The sequence below is a fragment of the Galleria mellonella genome, unplaced genomic scaffold (assembly GCF_026898425.1).
Source record: "Galleria mellonella isolate WM207_F2 unplaced genomic scaffold, CSIRO_AGI_GalMel_v1 utg28, whole genome shotgun sequence".
NCBI lineage: Eukaryota > Metazoa > Arthropoda > Insecta > Lepidoptera > Pyralidae > Galleria > Galleria mellonella.
Genome location: NW_026442064.1, coordinates 6321045 through 6341362, shown reverse-complemented (window position 1 = coordinate 6341362; position 20318 = coordinate 6321045). Strand labels below are relative to the sequence as shown.

Sequence of the window (20318 nt, the reverse complement as noted above, 5' to 3'; positions counted from 1 at the left end):
ATTTATTTATTTCTAATGGACAGATTAGTTTGGCCTGTTTGCAGTTTTACTAGCATTTATTTTAATTATCGTGTTATAGTCATCTTTCCAATGGAATTTTTTGCGGTTAAAATTAACGTATGTTACTTATGAATGATTTAACATTCCAATGGTTTAAGAATTATTAAAATCGGTATTAGTAGTTTCAAAGTGTCTCAATTACAAACAAATAAATCTTTTCTTTTAATATTTTTAATATAAATATAGTTGCGACAGGCATTTCTTTTTGTTCGTGTACGGGATTTTTTTTTATACAACTTAGAATGGCAAACAAGCTGACGGTCCACCTGATGGAAAGTGATAACCGTCGCCTATAGACATGAGCAGTACTGTGGTCATAACAGAGTATACTGTTTCGCCCATGATACCCCCCATGCGTTGTCATTTCTCAGGACTAAGGTGTTATTCCTCTGTACCCTGTAAATTCACGCCATATCCCACCCTTCAAACCGAAACACAGATATGCAAACACAACTGCTTCACGGTTGAAATACGAATGGGACAGAGGCACCCAAGCAATCGACTTTTGTACAAAGTCTCCCTCTGATATACACGATATATACAATAAACTTAAAGTACTAGGGAGAAAGGATTTCTTAGTAATGGGGTATAACAGCTCCATTGCTAGTAATATAACCCCATTGTTATTAGATAGATCTCCACGCGGTTACTTTGAAAACCATAGAGTTTAAATCTTAAATTTGTCACAAAGAGATAATTGTTTCTATCCTCAACTATTATGTCTCATTGATGCCTGGCCATTATGTACCTATCGATAGTGTGGGTGCGCCCACCAATCTATTTTTACCATAAAAACCTCAAAGTATTGGGGTAAAAGGGATTGTGTGTATGCGTGTGAAGGAAAGCAATTGGGTTTAACAGTTTATTATTAGCGATATATCAGGCCAACCTCCATGCGGTTCCTGCTGTAAAGTATCGTGTTTAATTGTCGAACTTTCAATTATGATATTGTTCACCTGTGCCCCTTAGATACATACAAAATTTACATAAACATATAAACACATACACACACACACAACATACTCAACAACACAACATATTCATGAAAAATAAAAAATAAACTCTACGATTTGGAAATAAAGTTTAAATTCTTTTTTTATTAAATGGACAGTAAACTTTCTTTTTTGACACTTGCTTAATCAAAACAGGCTAAGGTAAGATGTCAAAACTGACAAGTAGGTACTGACTGATACATACTAATGTCCTGTTTTTCAGCTCCACGTCACTTTGAACAAAAAATATTTGTATGTAATCTACACACCAGTTAAGTTTATATGGAATTTATCCACGATTAATTAGTTGAGCTTTATGATATATATTAATGTCAATATTTTAATTAGTGGCGTATTTGTATAACACTACAAATATTAATTTGTTGTAGTATGGATGTTCTAGATGGTTGCCTAAATTTATTTTCCAGTTTCATCTATATAGGTCTGGTGACGACTCTTTAATAACGAACGTAGCGATTAGTTATTTTGTGAGTTATTTGTTTTTGTTCCTGTATTTTTAGTTTATTTGGAAAAAAACTGCAATTCTCTGTAGGGGTGCAGGGTTGAGGATTACGGGTGTGTTTTGTTGTCGTTGCATCATGTCGTCTGTAATGGCAGTAAACCTTGTGCGATTGCGCGTTTCAACCATCTCATGCAGCCTGTATTTCCAGTGAGATAGCAAAGGACGGAGAATACTGCTCATCGAACTGCCTATATACAGGGTAGGTAATCATGTCGATATTTTGTGGGATAGGCCAGGGTTTGTCTGGAGACTCCTGTCTGTTTATCCATTTATGAGTATATACTCGTTATTATTAACAGTAATCACATGAATAAGCTTGTGCTAAAACGTTGTTATTCTTGTTTGACATGACTTTAGAAGATCCTTTTTACGTCGTCAAAGAGTAAGTAGTTCCTTTATGTAGCAGCCTGGATGCTTTGTTTAGTGTCCAATAACCACTTATCTATTGTATGTACTGTAGGTTATCTATAGAATATTTTTATACTTATATTAATTGGTGTTGCTTAGAAATAGATAAAATTGAATTGAACATGGGAAATTTTAATATTCTCTTGAGATGACTAAATAGTCAATGCTATATTGTTAGTATACATGTGTGTGTAATGTTGGTATGTATTTTTGTCTCTATATGTCACATATACAGTGGTTTGTGTATAATTAAGAAAGACTAGTGCTCTATAAGATATTTAAAAATAATTTATGTTAACTTTGTTATAAATAATTACAGATAACTTTTCACTATTTAGTTATATAGTGTAAATTAATTGTGGTGGGTGAATTCATTGGGAGAATAGAAACAGTTTCAGTAAACTTTTTCGAAACAGAATTACCAGAGATGTAAGCAAAAAAAAAAGTCAGAAATATAATTTATTTTAAGGACAAATATATTTTTATTGTTCTCTTAAGATATGTTTTATGGAGTCCTGTTAGGTATTATAAAAAATATATTTAAAAATAATTTTCATTACATTTACACTCTTCAAAACTTCAGTATATCTAATAGCCAATATATTGTTTAAGCAAGGGATAATATTATTATTAATTAAAAATTTATTCCAGAATTTATGTAATATTTTATACAAATACATATTGTTATTTACTAATATTATTAATAGATAGTCAATGGATTGTTGTTAATGTTGTTATAATTCAATTATTAAATGTTAGTATATTATTTTAATAAATACAATATTATATAGTACAATGTTAATAAAATATTGACACGTAAATGCTAATTACATTATTGGAATGTCAATTGTTTTAATTATAAATAATATATATTGATTGGATCATAATGGATATTGATTGGATCGATTTGAAAAATTTGAATGAATAATTTATTGATATTAATTGTATTGTAATTGATTCAATCATGTATCCATTTCATTATTTTTGTATTTATAATTTTAGGTGAGGGCAGTAATGAATAGACTGACTGACATTCATTCCTGCTTTAATTTTTGCCATGGAAACACATATTAAACACACATATTGAAGATTAAAAATATCTTTTATTTCTGATAATAGCTGTAAATAATCTTCCAGCTATTAATTCTTGAAATACTTACAAGTAAAAAGACTGAAATTTGTAAAGTAGGTCAATTTTTAAATTAATTTTTAATTAGATTTAATATAATAAGAAATATAGTAGGTATGTGGCAAATAGATACATAATATGGGGCTGAAAGAAAAGGGAATGTTAGAATAAAAATGGGTAAGTAGTCAATAGAGAACTAGGTAGTAGTAGGTAGGGTTGTCAAACTCTACCATTGTTGTTTTAATAGAGTAAAAAGAATATTCCACAAAAATATATATAATTATTTAAAAATATTATATTAAAAAAAAATAAGTGTCTAATTAATTATTTCCCATGGGTATTGTAAGAGGTGACTAAGAGAGGGTGAGGGATGGGCAGCAGCATCCCTTTTAAAACATCTCCAAACATTTGTATTAATGACTGCCAGTTTGTATTAGTCTTTGCATATTTTATATACAACATATAAATACATGTTTACACAAATAATGTATTATAGTATGTCTGTCAGTAATCTAGTTTCTTCTTCTCTATTTGGGACTAAATGCTGCTGTTTTATATGTTTGTTAAATGTCCACTGCTAAATATAGATCTCCCCCTATTGCGGGGATGTTGCCAGTCATGCTTGTCAGGCAGGTAGGCAACTGCAGTTAGGCTTCGGTGATGTTTTAAGAAGGGCGCTGCTTCCTCTTCTTGGATCTTTAAATTCCTTTAATCATCTCTTACGACATCCACAGGAAAGAAAGGGGTGGCCTATTCTATATCGGGACCACACGGTAATTATTATTATATCAGATGGTGTGAAATGTGGTAGAATTCTCCACAGCAATATTTTATTATATAAGCTGTTCTATGACCTATGGGATATTTTGATGAACTATAACTTAAGTGACAATTGTTCCAGCTATTAAGGTGATAAGAAACAAACTCAGCTTCACATTTATAATATTAGTAATGATTTAATTCTATTTTTTGTTTTCAGTGAGGTGTTCAAAGCATTGAACAAAACTCGTGGCCTGTATCTTCGGTGGCAAGAGATCTCTAAGGCGCCTACAATACCGAACAGTCCTGAAGTGGAATGGACTTCTACAGAGTTAAGAAATGCACTCCGTAGCATAGAGTGGGATTTAGAGGACTTGGAAGATACTATCAATATCCTTTTTATTATTTACATAATTATATAATTTATCAAAACACATTTATCAATAACAGGTAATGTTCAAGACAAGGGAAGAAGAGTTAGATATATTTTTTCCGTATTACTTTAAATAATATAAGTATAATATGGGGTTATCCAAAAAGGGTACATTAAAGTTTCTTCAGGGTCTCGCAACGATCATGTGACACCTCTAGTGTTGCAGATGTCCATAGGCTACCGTGACCGTTTACCATCAGACGGGCTGTATGTTAGTTTGACATCTTTGTGGTATAAAAAAATCACTTTGTACCTGCGACACTTGCTTGAATGAGTAGTTTGCGATTATTCATTAGGTTTTGTCTGAAAAAGAAATACTAATTAGGGGTGGCCTTTGTTTTTATCTAGAATGACAAATCAGCATACGGCTCACCTGATGAAAAGTGGTAACCCCGACGTCTATAGACAGAACAATACCACGGACATAACAGAATATTTTGTTATATTTACGGTAATCTTTATGCGTTGAGACCTGAAGACTATGAGGTTTTTTTTATGACTGGTAATAGAATGGAAACTCCGCCTGCGTTGTCGGTGTACGCTGGGTACCAGTGAATAGTGATAGGTAAGGTCAGTTAGTCCATCGTGATGAATTCACTAGGATCTGCGATAGTTTCTAAAGGGAATGACGTGGAGGTTGACCTAATAGGACATGTTGCTAGCAAGGGGGTTACTAGTCTCCGTTACTAACGATTTTATTTACGCCCCCTGTGCCCTGTAATTTCACTTGGATATTTCATCTTTTCAACTGTAACACAATCATAAACGCACAGCTGCTTCACACCTGTAACACGAGTGGGACGGAGATATCCACGGGGATGAGTTTATTAGAAAGAATTTGTATATGAAATTTTCAAATCCTCAAAGTTTTGCTACGTGTTATATTAGGACATTGTTTTTGATTTACCAGAGGGAGACAAAAGTTTTCTGCTTACTTAACCTTGTTTCATTTGTGTTTCTGTCATTAAGCAGTTGTATTTCTTTGACTGTGTTTCGGTATGAAAGGTGCAAAGTGACAATGAAGTTGCAAGGTACAGAGACATAATATCTTAGTCCTTAGGAATGGCAACTCATGGGTGGTATATATGGTATATAAAAGACACATTATATTCTGTTATGTTCATAGTACTGTTCATGTCTATAAACGATGGTTACCATTTTCTATTGGGTGGATTGTGTATTTGTTTGCCATTTTAAGTTGCATAAAGTTGGTGTATTGGGACAAAGTTGCTCTATGTTCTTCTCCATCTCAAATAGTACATATTACTGGTGCCAAGAGTTAACGAATTTCATATTTATAATATTATAACACATCCCGGACACTTCATACGGAAACGGCATGATTGCTGATTGTCACAACTACAGAAACAAGTAACCTCTACATATAACAATGTGTGCGTGTGTAGTTACAAGTAGCGCGAGAAAATAGAGTTTGTTTGCTGACGTATGTTTGAGAGGGGGTGAAATTAGATCGCAGCGGGCGGCAGGGAGTATGAACAATACTGTACTTTAGTACTATAACTTGTACCATAATTATAGTAAGGACTATTACAATTGCTTTCGTCCAACTGCTTGCACCGAATACTAAAATACTTCGGGCACATATGTAGCTCGAAGAAGCAATGACTTTCTGGAAAAAGTCATGGTGACAGGTCAGGTGGAAGAGAAAAGACCAAGAGGCCGCAGTCCAAAGCGTTGGCTAGATCCATCCGGCACAAGATCATGACGATGAGATATGAAGGAAGTCAATAAAAATGTAGGACTGGATCGTGATCCTAAGGAATGAGGGACCTATTAAAAGAGAGAGAAAGGATAATTGTATTGACAAACTATATTATTTTCAAGAATAAGTCTGCGGATTGAAGGAAGCTAATAAAATCGGGTAAAAATTGAGGATTTTTCCTGTCATGTTGATTTTTAATATGCTGATGCGTACAGAGCGAAATTTACTATTTTGTGCTAATGCGAGAAATGTAATTTTTTTATGTCGTCGCTTGAACCTGTACTAATATTATAAATGTCAGTTTATTTGTATGTACGAATTTTTTTGACCTGACAAAAATTGGACCTGTTAAAAGTTGACCTGTTTTATGGCTCGATGCTCTACATATTTAATCTAAGTCCATACCGTATGGTTTGTTATACCAAATTTGGCAGTATTTCTTAATGGTGTTAAGTCGTTAAGAAGCAACAAACAAACACTATTACATATATAATATTAATCTATAATAAAATTGTAAATGTGAAAGTAAGTTTCTTAATTTTACTTCTCGTTGGTTTAATTGCTCTCTATGAAATTTGGTATAAACGTACTATATATGATGAAGAAGGGTATATATAGGCTACTTTTTTATTCCGGTCAATGGTCATATTTCGGTCATGCGAAGAAAGTCGTGAGTAAATGCTATATGTTCTATTAGTAGATTGATGAAGGCAAAGAATCCGAATACATCAAAGACTTTCCTTACTGTTATAATTATGTTTGTTGACATTTAATGATTCATGCTCGTGCGTATTTAGCGAAATTGCTATTGCTAAAGCGTAAATTGTTATAAAATATTAGTTTTTACGTGCGACTTCGTCAGCATGACCGAGAAATGTTCACTAACCGGGATAAAAAGTAGCCTATTTACTTCATCCCATATAATACGTGCATACTATATGGAATGAGTATATAGGCAAATTTAATATTTATTCATTTTATACTTTATTGCACCATGTAAAAAGAAAAATAATATAGTATGAGAAGTAATACAAAAGGCGGCCTTATCGCTCAGCAATCTCTTCCAGACAACCTTTGGGTAGAGGACATTCAGAAAAAGACAAAGGGTAGATGGAGCACAAAGTGATAGTTTAATAATTTAATTAGTTAATTTAGTGCATAGTAATTGTTTAAGCTATTAAGGTGCTATAAGGTAACAAACTTATTTTCAAATTTATAATACTAGTAATAATAAAATAATAATAATTATATTATTATTTTTTGATTTTTTGTTTATATTTTAACTATTTACATAGGACTGTTATTGCATCGAAGAAAAATCTGTGAACCTTGTTACTTATAGAACAATTTAAATATTTTTTAACTGTAAGAGAAACCGAATTGACTTACGTTTTACAGTTAAAATATGATGTTAACAAAAACTAAAAAAAAAATAACTTTTAATAATAAGATATGAATATATATATTTCCTTAACATTATCTTACGTATCGTTGAGAAAAATTCATCCAAATTCAAGATTGATAACAAGGAAATTTGCGACAGAAGAAGTTTTATTGAAGCCACAAAACAGGAAGTAAAGGTGAGGGCAACTCATTGTTGTAGTTTTAAATATGAATATATATTATGTCGACGGGTGCAAACTAAATAAATCTATTTGCAAAATACCAACTTTCAGGAGAGCGCTAACTCGACAAAATTGCGACTATTTTATTAATTATGGTTATATAGTTACGTTTTCATATGTATAGTGAATATTAGCTATTTAAGTTTATTTATCTATATATATTGTATTATATATCCATGAATGACAATTACAACTAGGTCGAGTAGTTAAAAAAATCCAAATTAATATAATAGCAAAATGTTTCAATATATTTGAGCAAAATATTAATGCGAATTTTATTGTGGCGTCTGTAAAATTATAAATAAATATTTTATCACATAGCTACTTGTAAACGTCTTCACTTCCTTTACCATTAAGTGGGCTAATTTAATTGTACATAGATATTTCATCTGTTTCATTCAGACTGGCCACACAGATGTGATAGCGATGTTTCTTCTTACATACCTTTTTACTGTCATCTTCTCTATATCGATCGCTTGTCTCCCTCTGTATCAATTTCTATAATAAAGGAACAATTTCATTTATAAAGAGTATTATTAAAAAAATACTACTTATCTGAGTTGTGGACCAAAAGTTTTTTACATCTTTTGTTAGCCGATTTTCATAGAAATATATGAAAAACGTTTGTCAATGGTCTAGAGATGTCTAGATCAGATGTAACCTTTATTGAGACCATATCGAAATTAGTGTATTGAAAGATAGAAATTATATATTTTTTTAAAAATAAATATAAACTTTTTATCCTTCATATAAAACAACTGGTCGATACATGTTGTTGATAAAATACTCTAGAAATTTATATTACCTGAAGTTTCAATTTTATAATTAGAGATAGTATGCCTTTTAAAAGGTCTTGTCAATTTTTGTTCTCTTATTTCCTCACCATATTCATTCAGAGCCTTAGCTTCAGTAGTAGGATTTTTTTTAATGCATTACATACATCGCGCTTATGTAATTTGAATTGAATATTTGTTATTCATTAATTACTACCTTGGCACTGACTTTACACGCTATGAGCTATCTGTCTTTCTCCATATTATTCTCATTTGTCCATGCATAGTAATTTAAGTCTTTTGTAGGCTTCTACTAGCTGCAATCGATAACTTGATAAAAACATATTTAAAAACATATTTATTCGATCATCTAACTGAATTTGTTGTATGTACTTGCCAGATAAAGTAAATGTACATGAGAGTAGGTGTGATTTGGCGGCCGTGCAGTAGATGTATAATACGAGTATATGTTGAGTAAGCGTGACTGATCTCTAGTATAGTGAACTTTAGAAAACGATTATATTTCGCGAAAATTCGATTATTTATTTCCCTTTAATACTGCTATATTAAATTCTGCTGTAATGAATCTATCAATCAAAAAGGGATTCTTTTGGAAAAGTCTATTACTTATGTTTTGTTAACTGTCATCTTTCTTATGTGATATTGAATGTTCTGAACACAAAATAAAAATGAATGTGCTCTTATTTAGAAAAATTAATAGAAAATTGTAGAAAAATTGTGAATTGATTAGTAATTTAAAAAGGTTGATGTAAGAGTTTAGTGACTCTAAACTTTAGTATACTCATTACAATTTCGTAGTTCCGTTTTATTTACAGCTATATTCTTCTTTTCATTTAAGAGTTTCCTGTTGTCGGTGCAACTAATTCATGCATCTTCTTCTAGCCAGTTCTATCCTAGACCATATCCTTGACCTCTCTATACGATATGACACCTAGTGTTTCTTTTATCTGTCTCATGTAGTTATTTTTCGGTTTTCCTCTTCCCCTTTTGCCCTCTATTTTTCCTTGTGGCCCAGGTGGCCCAGCATTTTGCCTCCTCTTTATACATGACATTTTTTTTAAGAGCATATTAGAAAAAATATACCAAATAAGATGATAATTTATTTTTGTGTTCATGTAGGACTTATTAAACCCTATTTGTAATAATTCAAGTATGTGACTGTAATCCGGAAATCAGCCAAATTGCAGTTAACTTTTTTACTTTGCACCCGTCTAGGTACTAATAGTTATGTATATTTATTCAAAACTTAAAATTTTCTTGCTAATTCGTATGCGGAGATTTAAGAAGCATGAAACCAATTGATTAATTCACTTCTAAATGGTGTATCAAATTAAAAAAAAAAAATTTAACCCAACTTAATACAACTGTGGAAACCTCATCCAATTCAGTATAATATTTTATACATGAAGTCAGTACAAACGTCTTCTAATTCCAATTTTATTATATTAGTTAGAATAAGAAAGTAAGATATAATTACTTATTATAGAATTAAGGATAATTAAATAATAGTTAAGAACTAATAAAGAGGAAAGATTTGATTGATTGTGTGTTTGAAATGGATAAACTCAAAAATTTATTAACCGATTTTAAAAATTCTTTCAAAAAGCAATATTATTAGCGAGCATCATATATTATTTAAAAACATTAGAGATTAAATTTACAATAATGTAATCATAGATGTAGTATAATGTACTTACTGACAGACTGGTAATGCAATCACAAAAGTGGGATCGCTAGCACATACAGAAATACTTATATACCTACATAGAGTCAATCTCAATTTGTATTAAAACCTTTTTACAGGTAATGAAAGGCAAAATGAGTCTGAACAGGAATCGTGACAATGACGGGACGGCGCGGGAGCCGCTTCTAGGAGAAGAGAGTCCGATGCACTTTGGGAATTACTGGACCTCAACACCAAAGTATTCGAAGTATTCTAAATTGGCGAACCAGACTGACAGCCCGAATAGATTCGACGCGTACGACAACGATATCATGTCGATGCAAGAAAAGATGCTAAATAATCAAAACGACCAGTTGCAAGTGATAAGCAACTCTGTCGGCTCATTGAAAACTGTGTCGAAGCAGATCGGCATTGAGCTAGACGAGCAAGCCGTGTAAGTTTCTCTATTGTCTTGTGACTGTATTTTTGCCCACACAATGAAGGTGTAATAACTCGACAGCGTGACACAAAGGAGGGTAATGTGATGTAAGCCTAATGAATGTATGTATGTTCCTCTGTGGCGTTCTAGAATCCAAACGCATGTGCTGATTTTAATGATTTTTATGTTAATTGACTTGTTTTAATCTTGCGACTGTCACTGAAGATATGATTGTATGTATTAAAAATTTAATATGGCGACAACCAACAACTTATTGTAAAAATAAATGTCGTCAAATTATGTCAGGTCATGAATCGTTAAATAAGGATTTGAAAATCATATTTAGGTTTCCCTTATAATGTTTTATTTAGGATGTCTATTTAAGATCTATAACCGTTAATTATATGACAAAGTTAGTTGGCGATTTTGTTCCACAAAAAATCGACGTCGATCTTCACAAAATTACTGGTATATCATAATAAGGTGTTTTAAATTATCAAAATTGGACATAGACTTGACGAATACAATACATAATAACAAAAAAAGAAGAGATTAGTTAAATTAAGAGACGCTCCTTTTTGAAGTCAACGGGATAGAGTCAGTCTAGAGTATTTTTTTTAATAAAATGGTAACCCTGACTGCGTTAACAGTGTACATTGGCGCGGCCTCAGTAAGGGATGAATAAAAGGGGAAGTCAATTAGCCTATTGTGATGAATTCAGCACAATGGTTTCCATGAGAGACTGTGAGGAGGTTAACCTTACAGGGTATTGTTAGCAATGATGCTTATAGTCCGCATTATTAACAATTCCTTTCCCCCTGTGTAGAGTATTTTTTAATGGATGATAATAGAACGGTAACCCCGCCTGCGCTAACTGTATACGCTAGCGGGGAAGTGAGCGATGATAAATGAGAATGAAAAGGCAGGTCAATAAGCCCACCGTGCTGAATTCCTGGTGAATTCATTACGATGGTTTCTAGGGGGACCACGGGGTTGTTGACAGGGTATATTTCTAGCAATAATGCTGATAGTTCGTATTGTTAATAACCCCCCCCCCCCCCTCTTCCTTCGTCTGGAGCATTTGTTTTAATAGGTGAAAATGGTATGGTAACCCCGCTTGCGTTAAGAGATACGCTGGCGAAGGATCAGTGAAGGGTGATAGATGAGAATGAAAACAGGCCAGTTAGCTCATCATGATAAATTCATCAGGAATTAACCATGATAGTTTCCAGGGAGAACCGCGAGGAGGTCGACCTGGTTAGGTTAGGTTAGGCTAGCAATGGGATTCTCAGTCTCCATTACTAATAATCCCTTTCCCCTTCGTCTGGAGCATTTGACATTAAAGTAATACACTTTATTAGAGTAGAATGTATTAAATTGTATGACTTTGATATAATTGATTAGAAATTATGAAGGATAAGTAATGCTTAGTACCTGAAATGTAAATTCCGAGCGATGCAGTTTAAGTTCTCTCATTACTTGTGTCAGAGACTATTTTTTACTAGCTTTCACTTGCGATATCGTCTGCGTAACCGGGATATGTTCAGGAGTCAAAAGCAGCCTATAACGTTCTCAATCCAGGGGGAGAAGGGATTGTTATTAATGCGGATCCAGTCCCATTGCTAGCGATATACCCTATCAGGTCGATCTCCAAGTGCTCCCTGGAAACTATCTTGTTGAATTCCAGATGTATTCATTTATTCATTCATCACGATGGACTAGATGACCTGCCTTTTCATTCTCACCTGTCAACTTTCACTGGTGCCTTGTCAGTGTATACCGTTAGCGCAGGCGGGGCTTATTAAAAAAAACCTTATCAATTCTATAAACTATAGTACGCGTATACCAAATTTCATAGTAATTGGTCAAGCCGTAAAGATGCTAATAAGTAACAAACAAATGCTCTTACACATTTGTAATTTTAATAAAGATTACTAATATTATAAACGTTCACATTTATAATATTAGTTTATATTGCAAAAAAAAAAAAAGGTTGTCGATCTACAAAACGCAATTATACTGACATAGCGTACACAAAATTTCATAATTGCAAGCATATTTTATTGTGCTGATGTGTTTTCGTTGAATTAGACCAATATAAACAGCATTTAAGCATATAAGTTACGCTTACTCTCATTATTTTTCCGATTTAATAAGTTTTGCTTATTATTCGTTATCGGTATGTGTTTGCGAAATACCAGTGAGGTATGAAAGGTTAGAATGAGAGTAGGTCAGCTGATTCATCGTGATGAAAAGATTTAATTAGTATTATTTCCAGAGGCCACGAACAGGGGGTCGATCTGACTGGGTATATTGCTAACAATTAATGGCGGTCTCTCTCACTCCCCATCAACGTAACACTTCGAATGGACAGCTTAGTATAAGTTTTTATTAACCGATTTGAAAAAAGGAGGTTTACACTTCAGCTGTATTTTTTTTTCTTTTTGTAGTACAATGTACACTTAATATTTCAGGATGCTAGATGACTTGAACACTGAACTGGAAAATGCTGATTCGAAATTAGATTCCACTATAAAAAAGGTGGCAAAGGTGCTCCATATGAACAATGGTATGTAAATTCATTTAAAATGTGTTTATACCGTGAAGCAGTTGTATTTGCATGACTGTGTTTCGATTTGAAGGGTGGGACATGAAGAAGACAGTGAATTTACAGGGTACAGAGAAATAACACTTGAGTCCTCAGGAATGGCAATGCATGGGGCGTATCATGGACGATACTCTGTTATGTCCATGGTACTGCTCATGTTTATAGGCGACGGTTACCACTTTCCATCAGGTGGGCCGTCGGTTTGTTTGCCATTCTAAATTGCATAAAAAAATGTGACGTTGATAACAAACTCGGTTACTTCTTTAGCAATAACTAGTGACCTGGATAAAATGATACATTAGTATTTTAAATTATTACTTCATTTGAACAAATACAAAATAACAGCAATACCAAACGTCGTGCTTTTTGCTTACACAGAGGCTTCGCTTACACATTTTTCTCACTTTTTGCATTATTATATTTGGTTTGAATAATTTAAAGAGGAATTTACATGTACATATCAAATTTGATTACTGAACTATTTTCTTGCATATGGATTAATATCATTGTATAAATAATTCTTCCTGTATTTCTTTTTACTTATTAAAAAAAAAAAAAAAAAGCGGCTGTTGTGGCTTAACTATAATAGACATATAAAATATTGGTTTTTTTATGGGTAATTATGAGTACTATGATATAAACATGTAGTACATTATTTTTAACCGACTTCAAATAGAAGTAGGTTTTCTATTCGGTTGTATATTTTTCTATCTGTTACCTCATAACTCCATTATTTCTAAACCAATTCGGAAAATGATTTTTTCACCTAAAAGGATATACTTTCAGTTTGGTCCCATAGAAATATTATCAAAATCGGTTCAGTAATTTCGTTTTTATTTTAAAATAACTGGTTTTGTCATAATTATAGTCAGATTTTTTTGTGGGGCCACAGTCTTTAATTATATGATTCATTAATAATAGTTTTCGCAGCGTACGTCAACATTACGAACGGGGAATTTTTGATACCTTAGGTTAGATTATTGTAATTGGCGCAGGGGTCTATGTATTTGTTTTTTTTTTTTTCTTTAATAAAATATAGCCCATGTTACTAGCTTTTAATGTAGCTTTATAAAGGTTAAAGAATTTTTAAAATTAGTTGTAGTTTTAAGTTTATCCATTGCAAATAAACCAATAATCAAAGCTTTCCTGTTTATTATATTAATATAGATATATTAATATGTTTCTTTTCTTCCAGATCGTCGCCAATGGCTTGCCATAGCTATACTCGTGGGCCTTCTAGTGCTTATTTTAATATTGTTCGTTATAATTTGAACACGATCAACTATGTCTCTAGTTAAGTGATGTAATGTACCAAACGTCTATATTTGTATAAATTATTTCGAGGTAGCTAATACATTTCGATGTTACCTTTAGCATTATTTTGTTCTGTGTGTAATGTTTTACTTGTGAGGGACGATTGATGTAACTGATGTGTCAAGTGTACTGCATTTTATGAAGGAATACCTCTAAATTTGAAAGAAATCAATAAAAAAAAAAAAAAAAACTTAATGGGTCCTTTTATAATTTTACCCAGTCTCGGCACGATATTACGTGATTTATAATCATGTTATTTCCTTATTATGATATATATTTTACTATCATATTGGTAAGAGAGCAATATGTGTAATTATGTAGAGACGCTTTTTTGTACTCCTTAACAATATTGTCACGAAAAATTGAATGTGTCTACATCTCTCCTATATAATGTAGCATTGATAAAATCGTGCAATGTCGTGCCGTCCGACGGTAAATTGTACATAAAAGCGCCTAATGTTCAATTTTAAACATCAACAAAATGTTGATGAAATATCAACAAAATTTTGTTGCTTTCCACACCGACAAAATTTCGTCGGCATCAACATAATTTTATTAATTAAATACCAACAAAATTTTGATGACATTTAATTATGATGAAAATTGAACTCCTATTAATATAATCGTATTATTGATGTATTAAAAAATCATGGTATTTCCTACGTAAAATATAGTAAACAAAGTAATTTATCAGTTCTATAGAAATATCACTTTACTATCCATTTCTTCCGTATATACTCATTTCAATTTGTATTAATTGTAGATAATGCTGTACACTAATGCGTACCGATCATACTTCGATAGTATTTCAATATAATTAACAAATTCAAGAGATCATATTTTTGTAATCTAAACAATCTTCCACGTTAGCAATTTAATACTGTATTCGTATTTAACAATTGATTGTTATGTTATTTTTATCTTGTAATTACTTGTCTTTACCGTTTATGCATTAATCATAGCTTTAGCTTGAGCGTGTGTGCGTCAATTTTGAAACAGGGGTGTCTATCATGGAAAATAAAATTGAATTTTCTCGTATTGAAATTTCATGCGTACTACGAATTATATTCTTTCTGAAAACTAGTTCTTCGATATAGGGACATTTTTTTAATCATAAATTTTACCATAGTGTTTCCAAACGACCTGTATTATGTCATTTTGAGAGTATATCGTTCGTGTTTCGTTCGGCTCTGATATTTTCAAGAAAGATTAGTATGTCAGAACAGATAAGGTAGTATATATGTTTGAGTACTCAATATCTTCGATACTCTTTTATTAAGATGCTCCTCTTGTTCAGAATAGCTACTTTGCTATCTCTTACTATATTAAAAAGTTTAAAACCAAATAGTAAATGATATACACGTCCAATTAACTAGGCAACAGTGACGTCAAACAAAATATTTTACTAGTTACTGTTATTCCAGCATCTACAAGCTGTTTTAATTAAAAACGAGTAAGTTGGATGACGATGTGAAAGGTGAAAGGATATGCAATTTATTTTGGCGATATAATTGTATCTATGTGATTAAAAAGGCAGTACTTTTAACTGTAATATTAGCGTTGAACAATATAGTGTTTAAGATTAAGTAGTTGTTCCGCGAATTAGTCAGATTTAAAAACTATTAAAATAGTATTTTATTGTCAGTGACAACGCTTTTGATTTTTATTTTTATTATTATGTTTATTTATTATTTAATTCGATGTCGGTTGTTGTTGTTCTCAGGTTTTAATTTAAAAATAACTCTGTTTACAATACATTTTTATATTTTTCCCGCTCTGCTGAGTTTTTGCCATAATCTAGATTTGGCTACTACTCATATTTAAATTACACGGTCGATATTTATCTAGTATTAATAAAAACTAATAATAGTAGAACTTAGAATTCATTTTACTAAAATAAGTCTCAGTTTTTGTGGCCATGCAATGGGACCGATTTTGATGCGCTATTTCTCTAAGCTTATCTCTTAACCTAATGTTTTAATTTGATAGTTTCGCTAAATTAATATTCTATGGATCATTATAAACTAGATTTATAATAATTTTAACTCATCATTTCAGTCGTTAACTGTCCACTGTTGAATATAAGCCTTCCCCATAAGGGGAGTTTTGCCAATAGTTGCTACGCTTGGCAGGCGGTTGGTAACCACAGTTAGGCTTTTAGAGATGTAAAACATCTCTAAAAGCATCTAATACATTTAAAGTAAAAGGAACTTAAAATGTATTAGAAATTTAGTTTATATTTGTCCTTAGAATAAAGATTTCGTTGCGTAATATTTTAGAGAAACGGTTCTTTGGAATCGACCCTAATGAACTGTTTAATCTTGTTTGATTTTATTACCACGAATCAAGTATTAAAAGTATGTAACCATATATTTGGTAAAATGTTGCCAAACGAAGTTATAATTATTAGAAATCTACGATAGCAATCTGACGATAGGATAAAACTTTATAAGTTCTTATCAAACAGTTACCAATGTTTTTATTTTTTACTTAATATTTGCACGTCTCTATACAAACATCACGTAGTATGATGATCTAATTGATAGCTGTTAATAGCTTTATTTTATATTTTATTATAATGAATTTATTTATTTCTATTTTATTAGTTAATTTTTTAGTCCTTGTTCTGTATATACATAATGTATCAACAAGGTAGTATATTGTAAAATGTTAAGTGGGCCTTCCATTTACGATTCCCAATGTCTTAACGCTGAGTTTATACCAAAATTATAATAGCTACATACTGTGATCAGGGGGGCAAGAAACCTGACAGTTTAACAATTGCAATTTGACAGTGAAAGCGTTGACAAAATAAGCCAATTTGTAGTCACGTGACATAACCTGTCAAAAACCTATTGTCTTTAATGAAGCCCACTAATAGTGAGCTAAGTATAGCTTACTATATTGCAAACATAGAGACAAATTTCGAAGCACCTACAATAATCAGGTGTTGAGGCAGTGACTAGTACTCGTGGGTAGATATGGCATAATAACATTATCTTTGATATGAATTCCACAATAAGTTCGGTAGATACGTATCGAGGCTTGGAACTGACTTACTGAAGCGGTGTTTACTTTTATATAAATGATATCACACATGACGCTACAATCACATTAAGGAGAATTTATATAAGGTCAATTACAAACTTAAAATTTTAGTGCTGAAATCTGTCTACGTGAATGTTCAAAGGAAAATTGTGTCAGTGCTGCCACAGCAGTACTGGTTTGAAACAATTTTACTATAGTACAATTGCAATTCAGCACTATTATATGTTGGGTTTCAGAGTCGGTAAATGACCTAGTGAAAGTTATGTATTGAACACTTGTATCATCGAATCTATTTCATATATTATTTATGTACACAAATTTAGTATTGTTTCAATAGAATTAAAAGGTAAACAAGCTTTGTTGAAATTAAAGCAAAGATGTTGTTGTATGAAATCGGTGATAAATCAAAACACTTGATTTTTGTATTAATATTGGATGCCACTGTTTTTTGGTCGGGTCGTTTATGTGTTTGTTTACATTTTAATAAAGTTCTATTAACACAGACAGTTATAAGTCTATTTTAATTTTAGTCACCTTTAGAGGCTTCTAAGCGCACAGTTTTAAATTAATGTGTTGTTTTAATGTATTTATTAAATTATATAATACTATCCAACAGGTAAAAGTTTAAAAATAGTTTTTAAGCTAATTATATTAATAGGTCACATACACTGGCATAACAATATTTTTTAATGCTGTAATACACAATTACAAACGTGCTCAATGTTTGTGGCATAATTTGTAATATGTAAGTCTGTTCCGGGCCATATTTAAATGGATTTATTTCACATTCATGCCTTACTCAAATGAGACTATATTGATCAGATATTAAAATTTTATGTATGAGGCTTATTACCGGTGTTACGGTGTTTATGCAATAAAGTCGACGGGACTACGGGAACGTTTATATTACCCTTCATTTTACCTAATTTGTAATTTTCAGAGTTAGCTTATTGAGAAATTTGTAGTCTTTTGGTTTTGGCTCTGTCGTCACTTTGACTTTGAAAGACACTATTTATGGAACTACAATAGGACGAAATGTTGGAAAATTATTAAGCCCCATATATTATATTTTAAATCTTGTATTAAACTGCCCATGAAGTATATTATCTCAATGAACTAGCAACCGATAAATTTACATGATAGTCATTGGCGTATTTAATATTATTTTCAGGGTAGGGGGAGGGAGATAAGCCCTTAAAAAGCACATTATGTACTCTCAAACACGTCTTTGCACATAGTTAAAAGCTCCGATCTCGTTGCCCACCCTGCACTAGATAATTATGGGGTGGGCACGGCCCATCCACTCCCCCACCCCGCTCGCCCTAATACACCTATGTTAAATGTATATGTTTATACCAAACATATTCATTTAAATAGATGCCGCAACTACATCTACTTTGTGAATCCATATTTGCTCAAAAAGCTAAAGTAAAACTCAGGTATGTAGGTCGAAAGTGAAAAATGATCTCACTAGACACATTCTAGTCTTTGACATTGTAATACATTTATATAACATTGTTTACTTGATAATTTGGTACGTATAATTTATCTATTTTATAATAAAATGCTATATTTTATTGTGTATAGCCATAAACAAAAAGTGTCTATGCGATTCAAAGAATTAATTTTCAAGTTTAATTGTCTACATGCAATAAAACACCATTTTATCAATCATAGACTGTTTTGTCCTGTTATCTTTGAATCAGTTTAGCACGTGAGGGGATCTCGGTTTAGATAAGTTAAGTCGATTGCTTGGGTACCTCTGTCCCATTCGTGTTTTACCGTGAAGCAGTTGTGTTTGCATGGCTGTGTTTTGGTTTGAAGGGTGGGATATGGCGTGAATTTACTGGGTACGGAGGAATAACACTTGAGTCCTCAGGAATGGCAACGCATGGGGGGTATCATGGGCGAAACAGTGTACTCTGTTATGTTCATAGTACTGCTCATGTCTATAGGCGAGTATTATCACTTTCCATCGGGTGGACCGTCAGCTTGTTTGCCATTCTAAGTTGTATAAAAAAAAATGAATGATATTATAAATATCGTTGTGAGGCAAATAAAATATGTCCTCTGTTTTCATACATACATGTAATTTGCGGCGTCTATTTAAATTCATGTACATGGTGTGCAACCTTTGACATTGAGGATTTGCTTATAGTGGAAAGTGGTTATTCTCAATCTTAGGTATACGTATAACAATGTGAAGTATTTAAATCTAACGGTATGGGTTTCTAATAATTGTAGTATTTAATCTAGCGTTTTTGGGTGATGTGGAGATTTTCCAACAAATCTATTAATAGTTTACAGTATTGCTCGTATTGTGCATACTCTTAGGAGATAGTTACTATTTTCCACTTCTGTACGTAGATCCTCTGTGGCATTGGTGTGCGTGTTTGATAAGTAGGTAATTAGTTCCCGTAATATTATACACCAAGGACCGTTAGCATAGACTTTGTAGCGATGTATCGATATTTTTGTATAATTAATCATGATTAATGGTAGTAGGGCTGTGACAATGCTTGTACTGTATGACAAGCCACACGTTTTATAATTTTAAACTGTAGACAAATTGTGGCCTAATGCGGCTGAATGTAATGTTGTTATTTTTAATTAAAATTTATAGAATAATTTTTTTTTTATTATTTCAACCCTATTATTATTAAGTGTTTGCCTAATATAATTTAGACGACCTTCGTGGTGCAGTGGTAGGCACGTTGCTTTGCGTAATAAAGTTCCGGATTCGTCTCTCGGTCGGGACAATTTAGACAAATGAACTTTTCTAAGTTCTTCCTTACCTAAT

At 32.1% G+C, this 20318-nt stretch overlaps 1 protein-coding gene across 1 annotated transcript; it reads left to right on the top strand.

The window, feature by feature from the left end:
* The first annotated feature begins 1782 nt into the window (after window positions 1–1782).
* LOC113520212 (syntaxin-6) lies at window positions 1783–20147 on the top strand. Its single transcript, XM_031911394.2, has 6 exons — window positions 1783–1957; window positions 4092–4261; window positions 7513–7607; window positions 10250–10563; window positions 13023–13117; window positions 14352–20147. The coding sequence occupies exons 1-6, from the start codon at window positions 1923–1925 to the stop codon at window positions 14426–14428; spliced, it is 786 nt and encodes a 261-aa protein (XP_031767254.1). The 5' UTR covers window positions 1783–1922; the 3' UTR covers window positions 14429–20147.
* Window positions 20148–20318: the final 171 nt, after the last annotated feature.